The sequence below is a fragment of the Nicotiana tomentosiformis genome, chromosome 12 (genome assembly GCF_000390325.3).
Source record: "Nicotiana tomentosiformis chromosome 12, ASM39032v3, whole genome shotgun sequence".
Lineage (NCBI taxonomy): Eukaryota > Viridiplantae > Streptophyta > Magnoliopsida > Solanales > Solanaceae > Nicotiana > Nicotiana tomentosiformis.
In genome coordinates this window covers 114,848,005-114,871,610 of record NC_090823.1, presented here as the reverse complement: position 1 = coordinate 114,871,610, position 23,606 = coordinate 114,848,005, and the positions used below count along the sequence as shown (strand labels likewise).

Sequence of the window (23,606 nt, the reverse complement as noted above, 5' to 3'; positions counted from 1 at the left end):
CGATAATTTTTCATTTGATAGCTTAATTCGTAGCTATTTAGGGGCTGGCCAATCTGACCAAGAATATTTGTCATTTGATAACTTCTTTCATATCCTTTTCGAAGGGAAGAAATTCAAAAATAGCCAGATTTACAAGTGATAATTAAAAAATAGCCACAGTTTCAAAAATAATCGAAATTTAATCATTTTCATGTAAAGATAAATCTGAATGAAAACACTATTCAAAATTCGGAAAATATTCCAGCATAATATGCTGGAGTTCCAGTATAATATACTGGTCCAGCATAATATGCTGGAAGTTCATACACATGTGCTCCAATCTCCAGTATATTATGTTGGAACTTTCCGCGTGTTGGAGTTCCAGCATAATATGCTGGAAGTTCATACACATGTGCACCGATTTCCAGTATATTATGCTGGACCGGTCTGTATTGCAGCAAAATAGTTGCTATTTTTCAATTACTTTACAAACGCTGGCTATTTTTGAATTACCAGTCCGAAAACTGACTAGCACGTGCTATTTTTACTTTTCGAAGCTGGCCAGTCCAACCAAGGTATTCATGGGCTTTTTAGTTGGGTTGGATGATCATGAGATATTCTAATTAAAACGAATACCACATTATAGCACGTGGAAAATGGGCCATATGCACAAATAATCACTTTTAATGTAGCTCTTTAAAATATAATCACAAATTAAAAATTAGTGCAACATTAGCCTTAGCCAAACTTCAAACCACACAAACTACTAGTATGAGCTATGAAGTTTGAACTGGTGCAAATTAATAGCCTTCGTAGTTCGAATTAACGCAACCTACTAGTTTGAGGTTCGAACTGATGCACCTAACTTAGACAACTAAGTCCATGAGAATAGGAGGGAGGCTAAAGAAGAAGCAGGAAAGAAGAGGAAGACGAGGAAGTAGAAGATGAAGCCTATGTGCAAATAATGACTAGGTTTGCAATACTTGTTTTAAATTGTGGCTAAATTTAAGGTAAAAACACGCATAAGCGGCTACAAGGTGTAAATAATCATGCAGAAAAGTATATTTTTCTCTGCCAACACATCAAATCAATTAGTAGTATAAAATAATTAAAAAAAAATAGTTATTCATTTATTATATATTAAAAAATAGGTTGGATAACAAACTTTTAAAAAATGGGTCAAATATATTATCTACTTAGAAAATAAATAATTAATAGATTTAAATTTTATATTTGAAAAATCTCCTCAAAAGTAATCATATTTAAGAGGTAATGGATAATATGAATTATACCTGTTAACTTATTTTTTGTTATTCTTATTAAATATGGGTCGGTTCTATTTTTGCATTATCCCGGTTTGACCCGCCCATATCCCGACTCCACCCCGTTTGCCACCCTAGAACCAACTCTGCTTTCCCCCCTTATCCAATCTCTTCATCACTTCCAGCTCTTCTAATCGACTCTCGGTCCACACCTTCACCATATGCAGTAACATCAAAACCAAGTCACAAGAAAATGTTCTCTTCTTCACTATCCCCAGCTTTGACCTCCACACCCTCTTCATTGAACCCCCTCTTAACGCTTTCTCATTTTCACCCATTCTCGACTTTCCCCATAACTTCCAATGCCAAAAATGTGAACCATTCTTGTTTAATTCTGAAGGCTCAGACTTTAGAATTTTCGGGTTCCTTCTTTGAACGTGGGTTCGGGGGAGATGACGACCCGCCAACTGCTCCCGGGTCGGGCATTACCGCTGTTGAAGATAAAGAGGAGCCCCAGTGCCCTCCTGGATTGAGGCCATATGAAACTATGGCGGTTTTAAGGCCTGATATGTCTGAAGATGAGCGACTCGCTCTTACCCAGAAGTATGAAGAGGTATATATATTTGTAGATTGATGTGTGTACATTGTTTAATTTTAGTGCATTGTTAAAATTCCTTATACTGTCTAGGTATATAAGTTAAATTTGTATGTGATATAGCATATAAATATGATTTTATGCGTTAACTGTGCTATTAGTATAATTTTTTGGCTAGGTTAATTGATGGTTCAGAAAATTGCACATTTTAACTAGGCTCGAGACAGAATGTAGTTACCCTCATTTGTATTGGAGAATTAGGGAGGGAAAATGAATGCAGGAAGAAAATAGTAAGCTGAAATAATTTATGCTGTGTTTCCTGTCAGCTCTCAGGCTGAAGAGATGAACAATAGTGAAGACTCAACCAAACATGAAAAAAGTCTCGCTCTAAGTTTACGTTCTAGACAAGCTACATTTTATGTACTATGCTTTCGTTGAATTAATTGTTAACCAAACATGACCTATAGACCATGTTTGATGATATTTCACCTTTAACATCTAAATTTGCTTCGTTTATGTTTTCTAGCTAGTAGCTATGATTCTGTACAGTAGCCTTAGTTTGATCTGTGATTAGTGACAAAGATTTGTTCGTAGTTGATCGTTAAGGAACAGAAAAGAAGAAAAGGAAAAAGAAACAGAGAAGCAAAGCAGTGGAGGGAGGGATATCTCTTCTCTCTCAACAGTTGATTCACTTGTAGGATTATCTAGTCTGGGAAATACTTTTAAGGGAAAAAAGACATGCTTGGCATGTAATATCTTGATCAACAGATTGCTATCACTATCTTCATTATTACTCTTATCACTATGTTGAAGCTTGTTATTTTAATTTGCCCCTCTCATTTTCAAAACTACAGCAACTTCTATTAGAAAGATAGAGATTTGATGAAGAATGGGAGAAAACTACATAGAATCACGTAAAAGAATTACTCAATGACAACGAACTATGTCTCATCTTTCACAGACAAATGAATGGAGAAAATGTTCTGCAGTTTGTGAAATCCATGATATACCAAAAGAAAAACGAGGAAACTTTATATGTTAAAAATTTATACCAAAGAAACTACAAGCATGCATCTTCCTGTCCTCCACCCTCCCACCTATGTTTTTTCCAAATTTTATAGTAGTATTTTACTTAAGATATTTACTGTCAAATAGATGGAACTATGAGCACTAATGTTTCCAATCTGCTTGTTTTCCGGCTAAACTGCTCTATTTTACCATACAAAAACTTACTTGAACCCCACCTACCAGGGTTTGGGAGGGAAGGGAAAAAAAACACATTTCTTTACCATCTATCCTTTTCTGTATATAGGAATCTCTCATCGTCAATGCCTTTTGCAGCGCTGATCTCATTTTCTCTCGTTTGGTAACCGCCCCTCAGCCCACATCACCAAAAGTTCCCATAACCAATCGATGAGAGTATGGCTTGTATTACTTTCGTTTCTCCTTAATAAACTGACATACAACCTCTAATGATAAATCTAAGAACTGACTCCTCTCTAAGCCTCCACTACCCAACTCAAAGTCTCCACCTACATAAAGTGTGGCAAACCTGCTTTTCTTCTTTAGGGCCGCAACAACTCTCCTCTTCCTTTCTCCCTTTTCTGATTGACCAGAATAACTTTGTTTCTTGCAATCAGTTCAGATTCAATATCTCTTCCCCACCTTCACCCTCCCCAACCAGTTACTGTCTAAAGTCAATAAGTATGCTTAATTAGAACATAACCATTTTGCTTTATCAGCTATGTCTTCTTATTTCAGCAATAAGTACCTTAATTTGGATTCTTTTTCAGAGAATTTCATCCGGTCAGTATCATTTTGATTTCAGCCTTGAATTGCTCTCTAAATTGTTATTTCAATTCTGATCTTTTAATGCATATAGTCAATAGCTCTATCTTTGTGCATTATAGATTGATAGTATTTGCATTACAAAGCTATACAAAGTCCTGATGTCTTTTTCCCTCAAGTGCAACTGCACAAGATTGTTGATTTTGAAAGAAGATTCGACCACAGGGTCTTAGACAAGTGTTTTCCAATGTCTTTTTGCTTTTCTTTTCCTTGGACAGTTGCTTGTTGCTGGTGGTGGCATGTATGTGGAGGTGTTCAACCGAGGGGTTATTCCCCTAGCCTACAGCATCAGGAGGAAAAATAAAGCTGGAGAGACCAATACTTACTTGGACGGGATCTACTTGCTATTTACTTACTTTACCAAACCCGAATCCATGACAGCTCTTGAGGCAACACTTAATACTGATGATGATGTTATCCGATCGTCCAGCTTCAAAATAAGGAAAAGAAAATACTAGGTAGATTAGTTAATTGATTTGTTTAGCGGTGAAAGGGGACGACCGCGATGAGACAGGTATTGCTCATTTCACCTCACTAATGTTATCTTCAGAAAGTTTTCAGAATGTATCAATTTCTAATGTTTGTAAGATTACTGAAAATTGCAAATACATTCTGCTTTTGTATACTCCAATTCGGCTTCATTGTAATTGGTTAAATTATTGAGCAGCTGATAGTCCTATCTGAGGCTTGTACACAGTGCATCTCTTTTCTTCTAGTTTCTTTGGTGCCAATTTCATACGTTAAGGATCTTAAAAATTGCCATTTAAAACATGAGAAGTTACATAATCTCCCTCTTCTCTCTCCTTCCCTCCCGCGATCTATGGCTGCCTGGCTGGTGAGAGGCTTGTTTGATTGTATTTGCTCCTAATAGAAGCTAAGTTGCTCGGACTCTTCACTTTTGGTGCTGCACCCGTGTCGACACGACGTGGGGTGTGGGTGTGAGATTTGTACCGGATTTGGTCAATCGATTTTGGGTACTTTGACCAAAATCGACGGAGAAATTCAGGTTAGATAATCAAAACAAAAGTTAGGGCGAAATTGAAGAAAATGGAATACCTTGTATATAGAAATTTTTATGTCAGGCCTTTTCCTTTTTTCTCCTTCTCGGATTCTCCTCTTGATCAATATTTCCTCCTTGGAATACCTTAAGTTTACCACATAATGTCCCACATAATGTCTCATAATTTAGACACTTTTATAACTCTACTTTTAGGTATCTGAATTATTTTTAGCCGAATTGTCACACCCATATCCCTACCTGTATCCATATCCCCGAATCTTAAAATGTAGATCATGAAAGATCCGACCTCTAGATCCGCATTCGTATCGGACTCCCGCACCCGAGTCCGAGCAACTTAGAATAGAAGTTGAGAAACTATATTTCTCGTTTGCACCCAAGTGTATGGCCTAACAGTTCTCTATCTTTGTGATATACCAGCCTAAAATAGTAGTAATTATTTTGATCATTAGTTTTAAAGGATATCCCCCATTAGTTTTTCCAACTAGCTGTATTGGCCGTATAGTAGCTCCATGTCAACTTAATTATAGTTAACCAAAACTAAATTATAGTTATATATAATAGATCGTTGACACTAATTCTTACTATTAGTAAATGATGAAAAATAGTAAGTGTACAACGGCAACAACAATCCAGTATAATCTCACTAGTGGGGTCTGGGGGAGGGTAGTGTGTACGCAGACCTTACCCCTACCATGAGGTAGAGAGATTGTTTTCAATAGAAATTCGGCATCCTTCCCTCCAAGAACTCCCCACCTTCCTCTTGGGGTGACTCTAAATTCACAACCTCTTGGTTGGAAGTGGGGGTTGCTTACCATCAAAGTAACCCCTCTTGTTGAAAAATAGTAAGTGTGATTTTTTTTTTTTTTAAAGGAGAAAATGTTTATGTTACTCTCAATTCTTCAGTTATCTATTTGCAGTTTGCTTCTACCTTGATTGCATCGTCTTTTTTTGCTTGTGTCGATTACTTATTGAAAGGAACAATATGTCATCGCTTTTATTCATATAATAGAGTTGAAGCCATAAAAACTACTTTATGGTAGGAACATATAGGGCTGGCACCCGGGCCGGTCCCAAATTTAACGGGTCAAACGGTCCCGGGCTAAACGGTCCCGGCCCGCATGCTAAACGGACTAAGTGGGCCCAACATATTTAAAAAAAAAAAAATAAATTAAATAGATATTAGAGACAAAAGGATGTTAAAAAAAATATCTAAGACAATGCTTTGTAAATTTTATTATAGAATTGTGACCTAAATTTTAATATTTAATATTTAATATCGAATATATATAGTATATAAGATGTATATATAGTATAGTATATATATATATAAGTAATAAGCTATATTCGATAAGCTATATATAAGATGTATATATAGTATAGTATAGTATATATACTAAATGTATAAAAAGTTTGGGGTTAAAACAAAGTTTGGGGGGGGGGATTAAATGACTTTTTTATAAATAGCCAACGGCTATTTTTGACAGGCCAACGGCTATATTTTTAAATAAAATAAAAATAGCCGTTGGGACCGTTTGGCCCGCTAAGGGACCGGTTCCGATCCTTGGCGGGCTAAATCATAGGACCGGCCCAGGCCCACTAAAATCGGGCCAAACGGTCCTGGCCCATTTAGCCCGTTTGGCCCGCGGTCCCAGGCCTGGACTGGTCCACTTGCCACCCTTAGGAACATACAACAACATCCATTTGCAAAGACGATTAACGAGTTCAAACTTCATTTAACTTGGATAGTTCGTGCAGTTTCAGATTACACACACACACTACTGCATCATATTACATTTAGGACATTACTGGATTTCAAGGGGGGCAATTTCAGATTGAAAATTCTAGAAAATGTAGCAAGCTTCTGTACTTATCTATTACCATATTAATATATCAACAAGAGGAGATATATAGCCTATAGAGGAATATTAGAAGGATACTCTTTTGGACGTCTCTTTATAGCATCTCTAATATACCTCTCTTGTTCTTGAAGATTTGAAGGAATCTGGTCATAAACATCAGTAAACAAATCTACCAACGGAGGTTTCTCTTCTTCCTCAGCAGCTTGAATTGCTTGCAACACCTACAATAAATAGATAATAAACAAATAAACACTGTAATAGGATAGAACAAAATCAGATACACATTTTAGGATTTTGAATCTTGAACCTGCTCTCTGATATTTCCCCGGAATTCGAATTCATCTTCATCGCTCCACCAACCATTTTTCTGTATCCATTTTCTGAATCTGGCGACTGAGCTTCGTCTTCTCCGGTACTCGATTTCCTCCATGGATCGGTACTTGGTAGAATCATCAGATGATGCATGGTCGCCCACTCGATAAGCCATGGCCTAATAAGTGAACAAATGAAGTTTTTATCATAAAACCTTAAAGGAATAATATGTTCATAATACTGCTAAGATTTTATATTTGAATAGTAGTCAAGTTCCTGAAGTGGCCCCTGGAGCAACGGTAAAGTTGTCTTCGTGTGGCCTATAGGTCACGAGTTCGAGTTAAGAAGCGACTAATGCTTGCATTACATCATACCCCTTTGGGTGCGGCCCTTCCCCGGCAAAGGCGAAACCAAAATTTGAAGCTTACGTGTTTAGTATTCTAGTTCTTTTAAGTTACTGGGTTTTAAATTAATCATTTGTACAAATTCCATAGATTTCACAAGATAAATACAGGATTTGGACAAAAGTTAACGGGTTCGGCCGAACCCGTAAGCAAAGGTCTAGCTCCCCCTCTGTTTCTCGGACCCTGTGTGAATACGGGATGCCTTGTGCATCGGGCTGTCCTTTAATATAATAGTAGTTAAGTTTCCATTTAGTTTTTATATAGATGTTTTCAGATTCAACGTGATCCGTAACTTGAACTATATTTAGTTGGATCACAACATATATATGAGAAGATGAATTTCACACCTCTACTAATATTGGCCTTTGTTCTTTTATTGCCATTTTACGAGCAGAACGAATAGCACTATAAACTGCAAGAGCATCATTGCCATCTACTCGAATGCTTCGAACTCCATAACCCTGCCCTTTAATGGCGATTCCATCACCTACATTAAAGAAATGTAGGAGAATATAAGTTAAGTATATGTGGTATTAAGACTATGTTTGGTATGATGAAAGTCGTTCTCAGAAAATATTTTCTGGAAAAAAAGAAGGTTACTCCATTAAATATTGATATTATATTAGCAAATCGTATAGTGTTTTGATGATTTTTTGAGTATTAAAGGTTGATAATAATATTTTAAGTATTGATTAAAAGAGTGCTATGAATATAAGAATTGAGATATTTTAAGTTTTGATGATTGTATGAGTTTCGGGAAATACTTCGAAATTGTTCAGCCACAGGGGTGCTAATTGCCCATCCATTATTGCGACATAGAAATATAACAGGAACTTCCAGAACTGCCGCAAAATTTAAAGCAGCATGGAAATCTCCCTGACAAAAAATTCAAGACAAATCTCATTAAAAAACACCACTTCATCTTCAACTAAGAATGTGATAAATATATTATACTTAGGGCCCATTTGGCCATAAGTAATTTTTCATTTTTCTTCGAATTTTTTTTACTTTTTTCGGAGTCAATATTTGTCCATAAAATTTTTAAAATTTCACTTGAAATTGAATTTCGGAATTTTTCAGAAATTTAAAAAACTCCTAAAAACTGTTTTTCAAAATTTTCACTTCAAATCACTCACAAAAATTCATAAACAACTCCAATTGTATTCATGTCCAAATAAAACTCTAATTTTCAAATACCATTTTCACTTTAATTTTTTTTTTCTTTTTTTGGAATTTTATAAATTCTTTTGTCCAAACGCCCACTTAATCCAAAATCACCTCACTAGTGGTGCCATCTCCAAAATAAGTGACAACACAAGCCTCCTTTTTGTCCATTTTCAGAGAATAAGCCACGCCTACTGCCTGTGGAAGCTGTGTGCTGGAGAAATGAACATTAATATACTTAAATTGCTTAAGTAGACGAGATATATATGATCTGAATCATGTGCTAATTGGGAAATAGATTCTTACGCAATAGTTGAAGAAACGGTGAAGTAATTGAGCTTGTTAGAGCCATAATGTATTGGCATTTGCCTGCCTTTCCCATTGTCACCCTTGTTTCCAAGCAATTGATTGGCAAATTCTTGTAGGGTGAAGCCACGCCATAAAAGAACCCCGGGCTCCCTGTACTGCAAAAAAACAATAACAACAATAATTACGCCCCAATCCCAAACAACTTTAGGGGCTCCCTATACTGCAATCATAAATTCATAATAAAATATTTAAATTTGCATTTAGCGAATTAAAAGGCGGGGGCTGAGGCATAACATTTTACCTGACATGTCACGGAACAATGGTCAAGACTATCAAATAGCCGAGTTTAGGGACAATTAAGACAAAAAATAATTCAAATATGTACTGAAGAATCAGTGTCATTTTACTTCTACTACTGTCTAGCCAGGGCCGGTAGCACCTTGTTCTACGCACACCAATTCGTCGAAGTTTGTTAAATAATATGTATGTACAAAATAATAAATAAAATTAAAAATTAGCTATAAATATTTAAAAAATGCCACTGCTTGCTATTACAGTAATTTATTCATTCAAATATTGAGTTCATTATTCAAATGGTCACTCAACTTTCCGAAGTTATCTACCAAAGTCATCTTTCTTTCGTTTGTAACAACAAACTCACTTAACTATGTCTATAGCACTCAGAAGGTCACTCAACCAGATTTATCAAACTTTTGATCGCCAAATACCTATTTTACCCTCTAAATTATTAACTTTTATCTTCTTCTTCTTTTGCTTTTTCAATATTATTATTTTTAATCAACATTATGAACTTACCTATAAAATAAAAATATTTTTCTAGCATATATAATGTCAAAATAATAATATAATTGAGCATAATATTCAAGAATATGTAATGTATATTACCAAATACCTTTATTTTAAATAATTATTTTCTATAGTACGTGCGTGGAATATATATTTTAAAACCTTTATTTTCTTTCATTCTCAATTGTGTAAATAATTTTTTGAGTTATTTTTGTTAATATCAAAATTATTATTACGAACAAATTGTTCTAATTAACTTTCTACTATGCTCAATATTTTATTATTCCAATATTGTATATGCTTAAATACTATTTTAATTTTTTTAATTTATAAATAAAATTTATTTATTCTAAGGTAAGTCCATAATATAAATTAAAAATATAAAATTATCATATTAAAAAGCTAAAAAAATAAAAAGAAGATAAAAGTTGATAATTTAGAGGGTAAAATAGGTATTTGGCGATCAAAAATTTGAGAAATCTAGTTGAGTGACCTTCTGAGTGTTATTGACATAATTAAGTGACTTTGTTGTTACAAACGAAAGAAAGATATATTTGGTAGATAATTTCGGGTAGTTGAGTGACCATATAAGTAATGGACTCTTCAAATATTGACACTACTTGCTAAAATTCTTGCGTACGCCACTGTAACTAGCTAATTAGTTGTGTGCATTTTATTGTGATGTGATAGTAAAATGAGCTGGAGAATTAAGACAGCCGAATTACCTGAGGCAACACAATGTCTTCTGGGGTAAGGGCAGCAGCAGAAGCTATGTTAATGACCTCTTCTCCAACAGTTGTTAGATAAAAGGATAACCTGCCCTGTTTTTTTGCTTCATCGAAAATGGAGTCCATAATTTGAAGGGTAACCATTGTTCTATACATTTTCACTGCCAAATCTTTACTCACCTACCAAACAGCAAACGACATTACTTAAAAATTAATTTCTACTAGTACTTAACTATTTACATGCACCCAATGTTTTTTAAAAAAAAAAACAATTTTACCTTAACAGTTAAAAATTAAAATTGAGTACTAAACATATCATTTGACTATATTTAAGTGATAAACATTTATATGAAAGACAATAATGTTCTGCATTATTTGATTTAGTGTAAATGCAACGTACACGTAATATTTTTACCGAATTGAAATTACCTGCTCGAATACACTGCCTGGAATTAGATAGCCATTATTGTCAAGGATACGATAACAAGCTAACCTTGTTTCGGATGATTCAGGAATGAATTTCATTTGAGAAGTAAATGGAATTTTTCCTCCTGGGAAATCCAAGACCTGGTAATGGAGTATTGATTAGCTAGGAAAATAGGATCATCAAAAATTTCACAGAATGATGAAAATCAACATAATGTTTCTTTCAAACAAAAAATAAAACTATCCTAGTTTAAAAGCTTGTGAATACAATTATCGCAATATCATCTTAATCAACTTCTTAGCATAAAAAGGAGTGAGAGAAAAACAAAGTAAATCCATGGTCTGATTGATACTAACATGAATATAATGTTTATAACTCAAACACAAAAAGAAAATAGGGAGGAAAAATACTCCGTAGTTCTTTATTTCTATCGGGTTTGTGAATAATTGGTAGCTGAAAAATTGGAAAGCTACATATAAGATATATGAATCTATTAATGATGTGAGGTCTTTTGGGAAAAATTGTATGTGTTTAGCCCAAAACTCATAATATCACACCATGTTAAGCCCTTCTTTGAGCTGGTTTAATCCAAGATTTTCATTTCATTCATCTTTTACAAGGCAAAATAGAAAATTGGCTGGTTGTTTGATATTAATTGCATTTGCTAGCCGAGAATATATATAACATATGTAATTTTTTTTATATAATACACATATATACTTTAACAACAAAAAAAAAATTGTCCGCTATTATTTTTGGAAGCAACCAAAAATATACATTTCTCTACTTTACAAGCTGAAAATAGTACTAGTTGTATTTAAGGTGCATAAGGAAAGATTTAGAATGAGAAAATAAAATAATCCTGCTGTAACAAAATAACTAATGGGGGTATTTGTGAAATTAATAGTGGCTCATTTTAAATATTTTTGACGAAATTACTTTTATATCTTGATACTGCATTATATTTATTTGAGATAGAAAGACTATCAAAACCATTCTTTTTTCATCCAATTTAATTTGATGTTGAATATGATCAGAAAACCGCCCTTTATATATTTACTAGTCCCTTGTCATACTACCATAGTACCATTGAGAAACGTTGCAAAGGGGCTGGTCGAATAAAGGAGAATTAATCTATTAACGCAGTCATTTTATTTTTATAACTGACTTATTATCAGATTAAATTATCATCAGTGAGTGCATTATGAAGGGATTATAATGAAAGGAGTGTACAGTATAATAGTATATTAGATCAATTTTACCAATGCTGTGCTCATTGTGTAAATTAGGATCATTATTAAAATTTTAATTTTCCGAAGCAAATTTCTCATAAGGAATTAAGAATATTTAAACCTATGAATAATATTAGAACTCAAAGTGAATAATATTACCACCTAAAGGGTACATGTACATTAAATAAATAAGGTGCGGTCTCAGTGTTAAGGGTGTGAGTTTTCTAGAAATGGAGGTAATGGGGGAAGTAGCTAGTAATCCCTTTGGTATTTTTATATGTGAGTAGCGTAAAAAATTAAACACAATCATATTAATTATTAAAACATAACTACTTATTAAATTATTCATAACAAATGAAAACTAGTTACATGAAAAACAAAGCAGCTAACATGTGATAATCCATTATTCCTAAATTACATTGCTAGTGTAATTTTTTTAGAGCGTTAATCTTGTATCTTTTCTTACCAGAAAGGTGTAAAAAAATTCATATCGTCAGTATATCACTGTGGGAGTAAAATACAAAATAAAGTAAGATTATACATTGATCAGCGTGGAATAAAAATGGAAATAGTATAAAGAAGAAGGTGAACAAACATTACTTGGTTCTCATCAAGATTAATTTCAACATGATAATTATCCTTCTCATAGTTGTGTGGGCACTCTATTTGCTCTCTTCCTTTCGTGGACTCGAAATAGGAAAATGGCCTTGAACTTCTCTGGTGGAAAAGAGACAAGGGACAAGCCCTTTGAAGAGAATGGTTAAAGATTCTTGTAATTGATCTTGAAATCCAAATGGCCATTGATGTTGCTTGTGGGAGAAATGAAAAGAAAAGAGCTAGAAGATTGGTTTTATATATTGAAGAATACTAAACATGCACTACTCCAATATTGTTAAAGGACGAACGAGTTTCCTCTTTAGGATATAGAGTTATAGACAGACTCCCCTAATTCAAGCATTAGTGGCTACTTCCACGGCTTGAACCCGTGACCTATATAGGTCACACGCAGACAATTTTATCGTTGCTCCAAAGCTCCCCTTCAAATAAATAGAAAGAAATTTGGGATTCAAATCCGGGTATCGGACACCGACGGAAAACCAAAAAATGATAGAGAGAAATTCGGTTTTAAAATAACTGTATGCACTAAAATAAAGTCAAATATAATAAATGTACACTTTGAAAATGTCTTTAGCTACATAAAAATAGGGAAGGAAAAGGAAAAGGAAAAAGGATACGTGATTATAAAGGGATACAACATTATATAACATATAGGGAGATTGCATATTAAGAATGTGTAATTAACTAGTAATTATCTGAACTAAGAAGAAATATTTTATCAACATAGGTCGCAGAGAGAGGAAAAAAGAAATAATGGAATAAGAGAGCTTCAATTTATGTTCATGTTAGTGGTTAGGGAAAGATTTAGAGCTATATGGATAGGTTTTATTTCATCCAAAATGATTTATAAATGATAATCGATTTTGAGCCAAGTAGAAAAGGCAGTAAATGAATCATATGTTAGGCACATGGTTTTTCTTTCTTTCTTTTTTTGTGTTAAAATATTAATGATGTTAAAAATAAGATTCCATTTGAGATCTACCAGGAGGGTGCTAGCTTTACAAAGGAATTACAAGATTGTGGCTATTTTTTAAGAGATTGTGGCTCTAGGGTTAGAGGTAATTTTGTAAAATTTGCGAGAGGTAGAGTTAAATTTGGCCGGATAATATAACGGATGTTAAATGTAGACAATATTCGAAAGTAAATCTAACCTTTTTCTCTTTAAAAAAGTTAGGATGGTTCGGCCAAAGGAATAATGATAATAATTTCGAGATAAATGATGATATTATTTTATCTTATGTTTGGTTGAAATTTTTTTATTCTCATATAAGTAATTTGGGATTATTTATATAGTTATGATTTTAATATAGCTATCTTGAGCGAATCCCAGTATAACTAAATTAGACGATAAATTTTTGTGACTCGAAGATTCTTCTTCCGAAGTCCTTTAAGAATGTAAAAATAAAATTTATCCAAGATTATTAAATGTAAAATCAAGCACATAATTTATTTTAAATCATGTATATCTCATTTTTAATCTAATACACTAAATATCTATAGGAAAAAATTATTCATGAAATAATCTCATTATTATTTAATTCTTATATTATAATCTTAGTATAACTTGTTTGCAGACTAAACGACTCCTTTACTAAATTATGCGCACATTAAAAGAAAGGATTTTTACACAAATAGTCAGCGAGATTCACTGTTTATTTTTCTAACCGGTATACATAGATTATACATTAATTATACTTAGTTACATATATATTATACATTCGACGGCTATTTTTAAGAAGAATTAACCCAAAAAGCCGTCCATCCAATTGCTTAAACTAAAAATAGTTGGTGGATGTATAATATGTGCATAATTTATGTATTATATGTGTATAATTATGTATATTCAATGTATAATCTATGTATATGGCTAGAAAAAGTAAACAATAAATAGACCGACTATTTGTATAAAAATCCCTATTTTTAATTTACAAAATTAGGCGGGCGGGTACAAAACACTACTTACTACTATTAAAAGAATGGGACAAAACAACATACAGACCATATAGATTAGGTACCAAGATGCTCATATAAAAGTAGCGATGAAAAAATGGGATATTTACGCAACTAGTCAGTTCAATTCAGCTTTATTTTTTCTAGTTGGTACATATAAATTATAAATAATACATAGATTATGCATATATTATATACCTATCAATTATTTTTAGTTTAAGGGATTGGTAAACACCTATTTAAGCCCCGTTTGTTTATAAATTTTTTTTTCAAAAATGTGTTTGTCCATAAAATTTTGTAAGTTTTTTAAACAATTTTTAAAATGAGCAAAATTTTCCCGCTCACAAAACTATAATATTTTTTTAAGTGAAATGTATGTGCAAGGACTTACTTGCATTAATTCTTGCATGCCTCTGCAACATATTACTACAAAAAATTGTCCTACAAGTTAATGGGTCGATGTCGAGGTGGATTGGTCCACTCAAAATCTAAATTGTTTTGACTTTAACTGTGCGCACTATAAATGAGACGGAGATAATTGATGATCGTAACATTTACCCTTTCCTTAACTTGGTAAAGTCCCCAACTCCCCTCCTCTGTTCTTGCCCATAGCTTGCACAAAAATGGAAAAAGAAAAAGAAAGACATTTCCTTTTTCATCAAAAGCAAAAAAACCCTTTCAGTATAACTACACTATGCAACGTCTGCTACGCATTAATAAAATCATAAAGATGTACCTACCGAAAGTTGAAAGTATTTGCAAATGACGTCAGGGCCAAACATCAAAACTTTGGTTGGTCATTTACGCGGATCTAGGATTTGAAGGTGGCGGGTGCCACAATTTCCTGTAATGTACACCTTATGATAATCAATATAGAGTTTATTCGAAACGTTTGTTAGGTTCATTTTGTTTAGTTTATTCGGGCAATTTAATAGGTATTTTTTATTTACAAATATAAAAATTACATCTCTTTTTCAGACCCTACTTGTGAGCTTTCACTAGGTATATTATTTTTTTTTGTATGAAAATTACATCTAAGCAAATGACATAAGCATTTTAAAGAATGAATCATACATTTATTATTAAAAATATAAGTAAAATCAATATTTTCACTAGAAAAATACATCTTTTTTTATGCTAAAAATAAATATGCACAAATAAATAACATCTTCATAAGGGAATTCCATCAATCAGAATAAGAAAAATAAAAAAATTATTTTCAATAGATAAATTATACCCCATAGGTAAATGTAAAATTAAATAAACTACAAGATCCCAAAAATTAAATTCATAAATCTCATACTTTTTTAGGCAATGCTTGAAATATTCATCATAATTTAATAGTAAAGAGATTTAAATTATATTTAAGAACCATAGAATAGCACATTTTTTTATGTTATAATAGAAAAAAGAAATTACAAAAATTAAATTTTATCTCAATCAAAAATTCCGATCAAGACCCAAGTTTTTTTTATTTTGAAAGAAAAAAACTAAAAGATTTGTGATTAAGAGTTATTTTATGAAAATTTTTAAATTTTGGATGCTCTTTTATGAGTGTTCTTGCTAAAGATCACAAATAAAATAATAGAATAGTGGAAAAAAAATATAAAAAATAATAAACAACAAAGAGAAAGTTGGGAGGTATCCAAAAAGAAAAATAACTGGGACAAAGGAAATAAAAAGCACAAAAGGGAAAGTCAAATAAGATTCAAGATAAATTCAAACTTGAATTTTACACACGAGAAAAGCTTTTAAAAAGGTATATCAGTCATGACACCTTTATCTAGTTTGCGACTGGAGGTGACAGGATCAAATATTGAACCTAGTTTAAGAAAATTTCTACATAAATATAGAATAATTTTACTAACCTAGCGGGTGTCATACCACCCCATCCTAAAGGGTGAATCCGCCACTGGCTAGAAGCCTAACATGAAAAATTCCTTGAGGTGACATTGTAAACTAAAAAAGACGTTAGTGGGAAGGTGTAATTATAATTTGAAATTTATACATTCCTACAATTACATATTTTGAATTAATATTTCCTCCGATCTATTTTACTTATTGTAGTAATTAAAAATAATTGGTCCAAAATACTTGTTATTTTAGAAAAGTAAGATAGAATAATTAACAGTTTTCATCTTTTATCTTATTCTAATAAATAAGGAGAGATATTAATATGGTAGAAAATAAATAAGGGTAAGTTAGCCAAATTATTTTTGTATTTAATATTTTCTTAAGGGGCGTGTAGAAGATAAACATGACCAAGTGAAATAGATCAGTGGAAGTACTACAATAAGACTTGATTTACAGTTAAATATTTATAGATATTTAATATATTTTTTAATACTAATTTATAAATATTTATACAGCCGACAGACAGACAGATTGGTTTCAGAAAATAATCTCTTTTCTCTAAACCAAACACACCTAGAAAACGAACTAATTACACAAACTAAAACGAATAGATGCGCATTCAATTTGAAACAGGAATAGTATCAATTTTTTAATTTTTTTCAATGAAAGCCTATGTTCTTCGGATTCGATTTCTTTTCCTCTGCTCCCTGTATTGGTGGTAAATAAATGATACACGCGGAATTATATTTAGCTGACAGAGCATGATACGTGGAACAATGAGGAAATGACAACTGACATATTTCATTTAAAAGATGTATGAAGCGCAAGAGGTACGAGGCAAACACCCACGAGATAATGGAGAATCAATATTCGAACCTAAAACAATTGCTGAAGAGGCACGAGCGGAATGAATCAAGACTGGAAAAAGGGAAGATTCACGGACCTACAATTAATGAAGAAGGGGAATCAAAATCGTTATAAAATCTTCATAGACAGTTACGATTACCAATCATAACGTACAATTAATGATGTTAAAGCTCATAATGATTCCGCCATAAATAGGAGGAAATGTTATATTTGTAAACTCCTATATAAGGGAGGAGAATCTCATTTGTAAAGATACGTTCGGAGTACTATCGAAATATATTCACTTTCACTTGCTTATTCAGGACAATCAATTATTCTTTCTTTTTAATTACTTTTTGTCAACTTTATTTCCTTCTAAGTAAATTACTGAGGAAGTAGGGAATTATTTGGTTATCAGTAACCCGAGTTCTTTTAAAAATAGGCTTTGACTAAAGATCTTATTTTTTTGGTTAAACAAATTTGTTTTGTTACCGGGAATCTAATAATCTTTTTACTTTCCAAATCCTTCTTTCTCACAACTAAATTATATCAACTGTCAACGAAAATAACCAACAGGAGGGAGGATCCCCTCCAATTCCTTCACCACAGGAATCTCCACATCATTCTCGAGAAGAAACACCTGAAAGATCCTCGTCTCACACAAATGAACAACATGGAGACGAGCAGACTGCCGAGCAAGATGCTTTAAAATAATTTATAGCCGAACATGTGAACAATGCTATCCAAGCTTTTGTCAGGGGATTGCCAACTGCACCACCAACTCCTCCCCCAAATAATACGACAACTATAGAAAATTCACGCTCGAGGCTTGCCAATTCAGGAAGCGGGGGAACTCCTATTGAATCACGTGATGGGGGGTCAGGTACACCAAATAACTCTGATTTACAAAATTTGGTACTAACTTTGCAAAAACAGATGAAAGAGAAAAACGACCGTATAGAACAAATACCTGGCGTACCACCTGTGATTAAGGGAGTGGATATCGATAAATATTCACAACAACCTTGGAACCCGAGCGCGGCCCCACTGCCCATTCCTAAGAAGTTCAAAATGCCTGACATCCCAAAATATGATGGAACAACTGACCCACGAGATCACGTAACTGCATTCACAACAGGCGTAAAAGGCAATGATTTGACCAAACAAGAAATTGAGTCAGTTTTGGTCAAAATATTTGGAGAAACACTCACGAAAAGGGCATTAACATGGTATTCTCTTTTATCTAAAAATTCTATTGATTCTTTTGCTGAGTTTGCAGATTTATTCATAAAAGCACATTCGGGAGCTCAAAAAGATAAAAAGGGGATGGAAGATATCTTTAAGGTAAAACAAGGAGATACTGAGTTACTCAAGGAATTTGTGGATAGATTTCAATGTGAAAGAATGATGCTTTCACGAGTACCTGATAATTGGGAAGCCATGGCGTTCGCAAGTAATTTGAATGAAAAGAGCTCAGAAGCCACGAGAAGACTCAAGGAAAGCTTACGAGAATTCCCTGCTACAACATGGAACGATGTATATAACAGGTACATCACCAAGTTGCGGATTGAAAAAGACATCGTCGCACAGTCAAGGGTTGATGAAAGAACAAATTCAAGGCGGTCAGGGTTTGAAAAAAGGTCTGGTAAAAATAGGTACGAGCCTTATATGGGACCCGCAAAGCGGGACTCACGATCCAAACCAGAAAATGTACGGTCTAACCCTAGATCGAGGAATAGAGATGCGGGATCATCATCCAGGTTCAGAAAAGAACGAGATGTACGTGATAGAGATACCAACACGAATACAAGGATTGGTGATTACAGTTTCAATATTAGCACATCTGAGTTGGTAGATATTTTAAGGAGTATGGGAGATAAGGTTCGGTGGCCAAAGAAAATGAGATCAAACCCCAAGCAGAAGAAATCAAGATTTCTGATGCGAGTTTCATAATGACCATGGCCATAAAACAGCGGATTGCAGATGATTACAAGGTAAAGTAGAGCATTTGCTAAAGCAAGGTTATTAACCGACTTATTTAGCAAGAAAGGCAAGCAATCTTATATGAAAAATAGACAAGAACCTCTAAAACCTCCGTCTCCAAAAAGAACAGCTAACGTGATAAGCGGAGGGGAAGAAGTCAATGGTGTAACATACACAGCTGCGAAAAAGACGTCAAAATTCATTGTGACCCAGGGGAAGCGAGTTCGCCAAGTTTTGGAAGAAGATAATATAACATTTGATGATGCAAATGCAAATGGCTTGATAATACCTCACAATGATGCACTGGTAATATATTTACTTATACATGATACTAATGTAAAACGAGTTTTGATTGATCCAGGTAGCTCCATGAATATTATTCTTCTAAGAGTGGTGAATGAAATGCAAATGGGCAACAAGATAGTACCAAAAGCACGATCCTTATCTGGATTCGATAATTCAACCGTTATTACAAAAGGGGGAGATAGTGCTTACCACATTTGCAGAAGGAGTTATCAAGGATACGAAATTCCAAGTAATAGACATGGACATGGCTTATAATGTGATTCTTGGGAGGCCATGGATTCATGACATGGATATTGTACCATATACGTTACATCAAGTCATTAAGTTTCCTTCACAATGGGGAATTCGGCAAATCCACGAAGATCAACAGTTTCTAAAAATATTAATTCAGTGGTAGATTCGTGCACGATGAATGAAGATACGAACAAGAATCCCGTCGAAGATGTGGTAAATCAGATCTCAGCTGAAAGTGGCTCAAGGCAAACAGATGTAGATTTCAGACCTGATGTCATTCAAGAACTAGAGGAGAATGAAAATATCAAAACAACGATTGAAGAACTTGAAGTTGTTGTACTATTCGAGCAATGGCTAGACCGAAAAGTTTATATTGGAGCGAAGCTGAGCCCAGAAATGAGAGGTAAGTTAGTTGAATTTTTAAAAGCTAATGAAGATTATTTTGCCTGGTCGCATTCAGATATGACAGGTATACCCCCGGATGAGATGACTCACAAACTGAATGAAGATCCCTCGTACCTACCTGTCAAGCAAAAGAAGAGGAAGCAAGGCTCTTTCAAAAATCAAGTGATTCAGGATGAGATGCATATTCGGGTTATAATCAAATAAAGATGAATCCCCTAGATGAGGAAAAAACTTCATTTATTACAGACATGGGGACTTATTGTTACAAAGTTATGCCTTTTGGTTTGAAAAACGCTGGGGCCACGTATCAAAGATTGGTGACCAAAATATTTCAAGAATACATGGGAAAGACTATGGAAGTCTATATTGATGATATGCTAGTCAAATCTGCACGAGTAGGAGATCACTTTCAACATCTTTCAAGCACCTTCAGAGTTCTTCACAAATATAATATGAAATTAAATCTAGAAATATGTGCCTTCGGCGTGGCTTCAGGTAAGTTTTTAGGTTTTCTTGTATCTAACAGAGGTATTGAAGTGAACCCTACGCAGATCAAAACCATTGAAGAAATTCCAGATATACTCACGAGCAAAAAAGAGGTACAAAGGCTGACAGTGAGAATAACAGCTTTGGGAAGATTTATTTCCAAATCATCGGGGAAAAGTTTAAAATTCTTTTCAGTATTGAAAAAGCAAAATCAGTTTGAGTGGACTGATGAATGTCAACACGCCCTTAAAAATTTAAAAGCATATTTATCAAATCCACCCCTGCTAGCTAAACCAAAGGATGGAGAGAGGCTACTCGTCTATCTCGCAGTATCAGAAATGGCAGTAAGTACGGTTTTAGTACGAGAAGATAAAGGTAAACAATCTCCAATTTATTATGTTAGTAAATCTTTGTTAGATGCTGAGACTCGATATCCTCACTTAGAAAAACTTGCTTTAGCATTAGTTATGGCATCTAGAAAGTTGAAACCTTATTTTCAATATTATCCTATCTCTGTAATAATTGCTTACCCTCTAAGGAATATACTACATAAACAAGAATTGTCAGGAAGATTAGCTAAATGGGCTATAGAACTCAATGAATATAATATTATGTACCAACCTAGAACTGCAATAAAATCATAAATTTTAACAGATTTTGTAGCGGATTTTAGCACAGAAATAGTTCCTGAAACAGAAAAGGAACTACATGTATTCACCGGATTTAGTCCAGGTACATGGACTTTATTTACTGATGGCTCATCGAATGTTAAAGGAGCAGGTTTAGGTATCATTTTAATACCAACTTCGGGAGAAAGTATAAGACAAGCAATAAAATGCTATCCAATTACTAATAATGAAGCAGAGTATGAGGCTTTAATTGCAGGTTTGGAACTGGCACTAAAATTGGCTATAGAGTAAATCATAATTAAAAGTGATTCCCAGCTGGTAGTTAACCAGATGCAGGGGACTTATATAGCTAGAGAGGCACGAATGTAGCAACATTTGGAAAAGGCACGAGAATTGATAAGACAATTCCAGACATGGAAAATTGTGTAAATACCCGGGGAAGAGAATGCGGAAGCAGATGCACTAGTGAATCTCGCGTCAGTTACGGAAATAACAAATGCAAAAATTACTATCGTAATACATTTGTTTCATTCAGCACTCGACCAAGATAAAAATGAGATAAATTTCAATAATATAACTTGGGACTGGAGAAACGAATTTGTTAATTTTTTGCAGTATTGAACCTTACCTGAAGACAAGAAAGAGTCTCAGTTACTTTGACGAAAAGCTGCCCGTTACTGCTTAATTCGAGAAAATTTATATCAAAAAATATTCGGAGGACCTTTAGCAAGATGCCTCGGACCTGCTCAGACAGAATATGTGATGAGAGAAGTACATGAGGGACATTATAGAAATTACGCAGGAGGAAGATCCTTGGTAAAGACTTTAATTAGAGCAAGATACTACTGGCCGAAAATGGAAGAAGATGCAGAAAGTTTTATGGCAAAGTGTGATAAATGCCAACGATATGGTAATAACATGCATCGCCCAGCAGAGCTATTATATACGGTTATTTCCCCATAGTCATTCATGAAGTGGATGATGGATATCGTGGGACCATTGCCACAAGCTAAAAGAAAGGTACGGTTTTTGTTAGTATTAACAGATTATTTTTCTAAATGGGTAGAGGCAGGAGCCTTCAAATAGGTACGAGAGAAGGAAGTCATAAACTTTATTTGGCGAAACATTATATGCCGATTTAGAGTGCCAAGAGAAATCGTATGTGATAATGGCCCACAGTTCATAGGCACGAAAGTCACAGAACTTTTTCAGAGTTGGCAGATTAAACAAATAACTTCCTTACCTTATCACCCCATGGCCAATGGACAAGCTGAATCAACAAATAAGATTATCATTAATAATTTGAAGAAGAGATTAGAGGAATCAAAAGGCAAGTGGCCTGAGGTGCTACCAGGAGTATTATGGGCTTATCGAATGACATCAAAGATAGGCACGGGAGAGACTCTATTTTCACTTATTTATGGTGCTGAAGCCTTAATTCCAGTTGAAATAGGTGATCCAAGTATGAGATTTACACAAGTAACTGATGAATCAAATGGTGAAGAGATAAGAACGAATTTAGATTTACTCGAGGAAAAGAGAGAAGCTGCTCTAATAAGAATGGAAGCTCAGAAGCAAATTATTGAGCGATACTACAACAGGAAAGCTCATCTTAGATACTTCAAGATTGGAGACTTCGTTCTCAAAAAAGTTTTTCAAACAACAAAAGCAACTAGTGCAGGGAAGTTGAGTTCAAATTGGGAAGGTCCTTACAAGATTCAAAGCATCGCTGGAAAAGGGGCTTATGAGTTGGAAACCATGGAAGGCAAGGTACTACCGTCGAATTGGAATGTTGTTCATTTAAAAAAGTATTACTTCTAGGCAAAGGAAGTACCCACTGTTAGGTATCGCTCAATTGTGATTTTATTTTGTTCTTTTAAATTATACTAACAATTTTAGATGATAGGCAAAAAGCTAGCCCATACCAAATGATGACATTAGACCCGAAAGACACGCGGAATACAGAATTATTCCCGGTCTAGGTTATAACCTTTCTGATGGAATAAAAAGGGTTAAGCAGTCATCATCTAAATGTATAACTCTGAGTCCCGTATGTATTTTCCTTTTCAGGAAATGGACCAAATGGAAGGAACAATCAAGTGCTTGAGATTTCATATTTCAAAGCTCTAACACTTGGGGGATTGTATATATAAAGGCAAAGAAGACTAAAATTCAGAATTCAAGCCTGGATCAGCCCAAAAGTCAAAAGTCAAGAGCTAACCAAGAGCCAAAAAACAAGCCTGAGTCAAAAACCTTTAAAATAGCCTTGATAAGGTATAAACTCGTGGGAAAGATACAAGATGGACACAAGATATATTTCAAGTTCCTACGAGTTGATAGGTTAAGGG

At 33.9% G+C, this 23,606-nt stretch overlaps 4 protein-coding genes across 5 annotated transcripts; 3 read left to right on the top strand and 1 right to left on the bottom strand.

The window, feature by feature from the left end:
* The first annotated feature begins 1,333 nt into the window (after window positions 1–1,333).
* On the top strand, window positions 1,334–4,315 carry LOC104106864 (small ribosomal subunit protein bS6c-like). The gene is made up of 2 exons (XM_009615513.3): window positions 1,334–1,854; window positions 3,903–4,315. Exons 1-2 carry the CDS (start codon window positions 1,495–1,497, stop codon window positions 4,140–4,142), a joined length of 600 nt encoding a protein of 199 aa, XP_009613808.1. The 5' UTR covers window positions 1,334–1,494; the 3' UTR covers window positions 4,143–4,315.
* Window positions 4,316–6,405: 2,090 nt separating this feature from the next.
* On the bottom strand, window positions 6,406–12,792 carry LOC104106865 (2-oxoisovalerate dehydrogenase subunit alpha 1, mitochondrial-like). 2 transcript variants are annotated; one of them, XM_009615514.4, is made up of 9 exons: window positions 12,548–12,791; window positions 10,718–10,855; window positions 10,286–10,468; window positions 8,751–8,908; window positions 8,559–8,658; window positions 8,045–8,156; window positions 7,628–7,767; window positions 6,872–7,054; window positions 6,406–6,785 (listed from the first exon to the last, which is right to left on the bottom strand). In XM_009615514.4, exons 1-9 carry the CDS (start codon window positions 12,746–12,748, stop codon window positions 6,618–6,620), a joined length of 1,383 nt encoding a protein of 460 aa, XP_009613809.1. In that variant the 5' UTR covers window positions 12,749–12,791; the 3' UTR covers window positions 6,406–6,617. The 2 variants fall into 2 exon arrangements, with proteins under 2 accessions (XP_009613809.1, XP_018629879.1); XM_018774363.3 differs by lacking the exon at window positions 10,718–10,855 and having other exon boundaries at window positions 12,548–12,792.
* A 6,487-nt stretch (window positions 12,793–19,279) lies between these two features.
* LOC138903252 (uncharacterized) lies at window positions 19,280–19,759 on the top strand. Its single transcript, XM_070191188.1, has one exon. The coding sequence runs from the start codon at window positions 19,280–19,282 to the stop codon at window positions 19,757–19,759; it is 480 nt and encodes a 159-aa protein (XP_070047289.1).
* Window positions 19,760–22,512: 2,753 nt separating this feature from the next.
* Window positions 22,513–23,388, top strand: LOC138903251 (uncharacterized). The gene is made up of 2 exons (XM_070191187.1): window positions 22,513–23,028; window positions 23,329–23,388. The coding sequence occupies exons 1-2, from the start codon at window positions 22,513–22,515 to the stop codon at window positions 23,386–23,388; spliced, it is 576 nt and encodes a 191-aa protein (XP_070047288.1).
* Window positions 23,389–23,606: the final 218 nt, after the last annotated feature.

Bases quoted from the DNA above. Each gene is read 5' to 3' on its own strand.
- LOC104106864 (XM_009615513.3), top strand. From the start codon at position 1,495: ATGTTCTCTTCTTCACTATCCCCAGCTTTGACCTCCACACCCTCTTCA. The intron at 1,855-3,902 runs GTATATATATTT...TTCCTTGGACAG, and splicing joins TTACCCAGAAGTATGAAGAG to TTGCTTGTTGCTGGTGGTGG.
- LOC104106865 (XM_009615514.4), bottom strand. From the start codon at position 12,748: ATGGCCATTTGGATTTCAAGATCAATTACAAGAATCTTTAACCATTCT. The intron at 10,856-12,547 runs GTAATGTTTGTT...CTCCATTACCAG, and splicing joins TTAATCTTGATGAGAACCAA to GTCTTGGATTTCCCAGGAGG. The intron at 7,055-7,627 runs GTGTGAAATTCA...TTCACTTATTAG, and splicing joins AAAGGCCAATATTAGTAGAG to GCCATGGCTTATCGAGTGGG.
- LOC138903252 (XM_070191188.1), top strand. From the start codon at position 19,280: ATGAAAAATAGACAAGAACCTCTAAAACCTCCGTCTCCAAAAAGAACA.
- LOC138903251 (XM_070191187.1), top strand. From the start codon at position 22,513: ATGGCCAATGGACAAGCTGAATCAACAAATAAGATTATCATTAATAAT. The intron at 23,029-23,328 runs GTACTACCGTCG...TTTCCTTTTCAG, and splicing joins TGGAAACCATGGAAGGCAAG to GAAATGGACCAAATGGAAGG.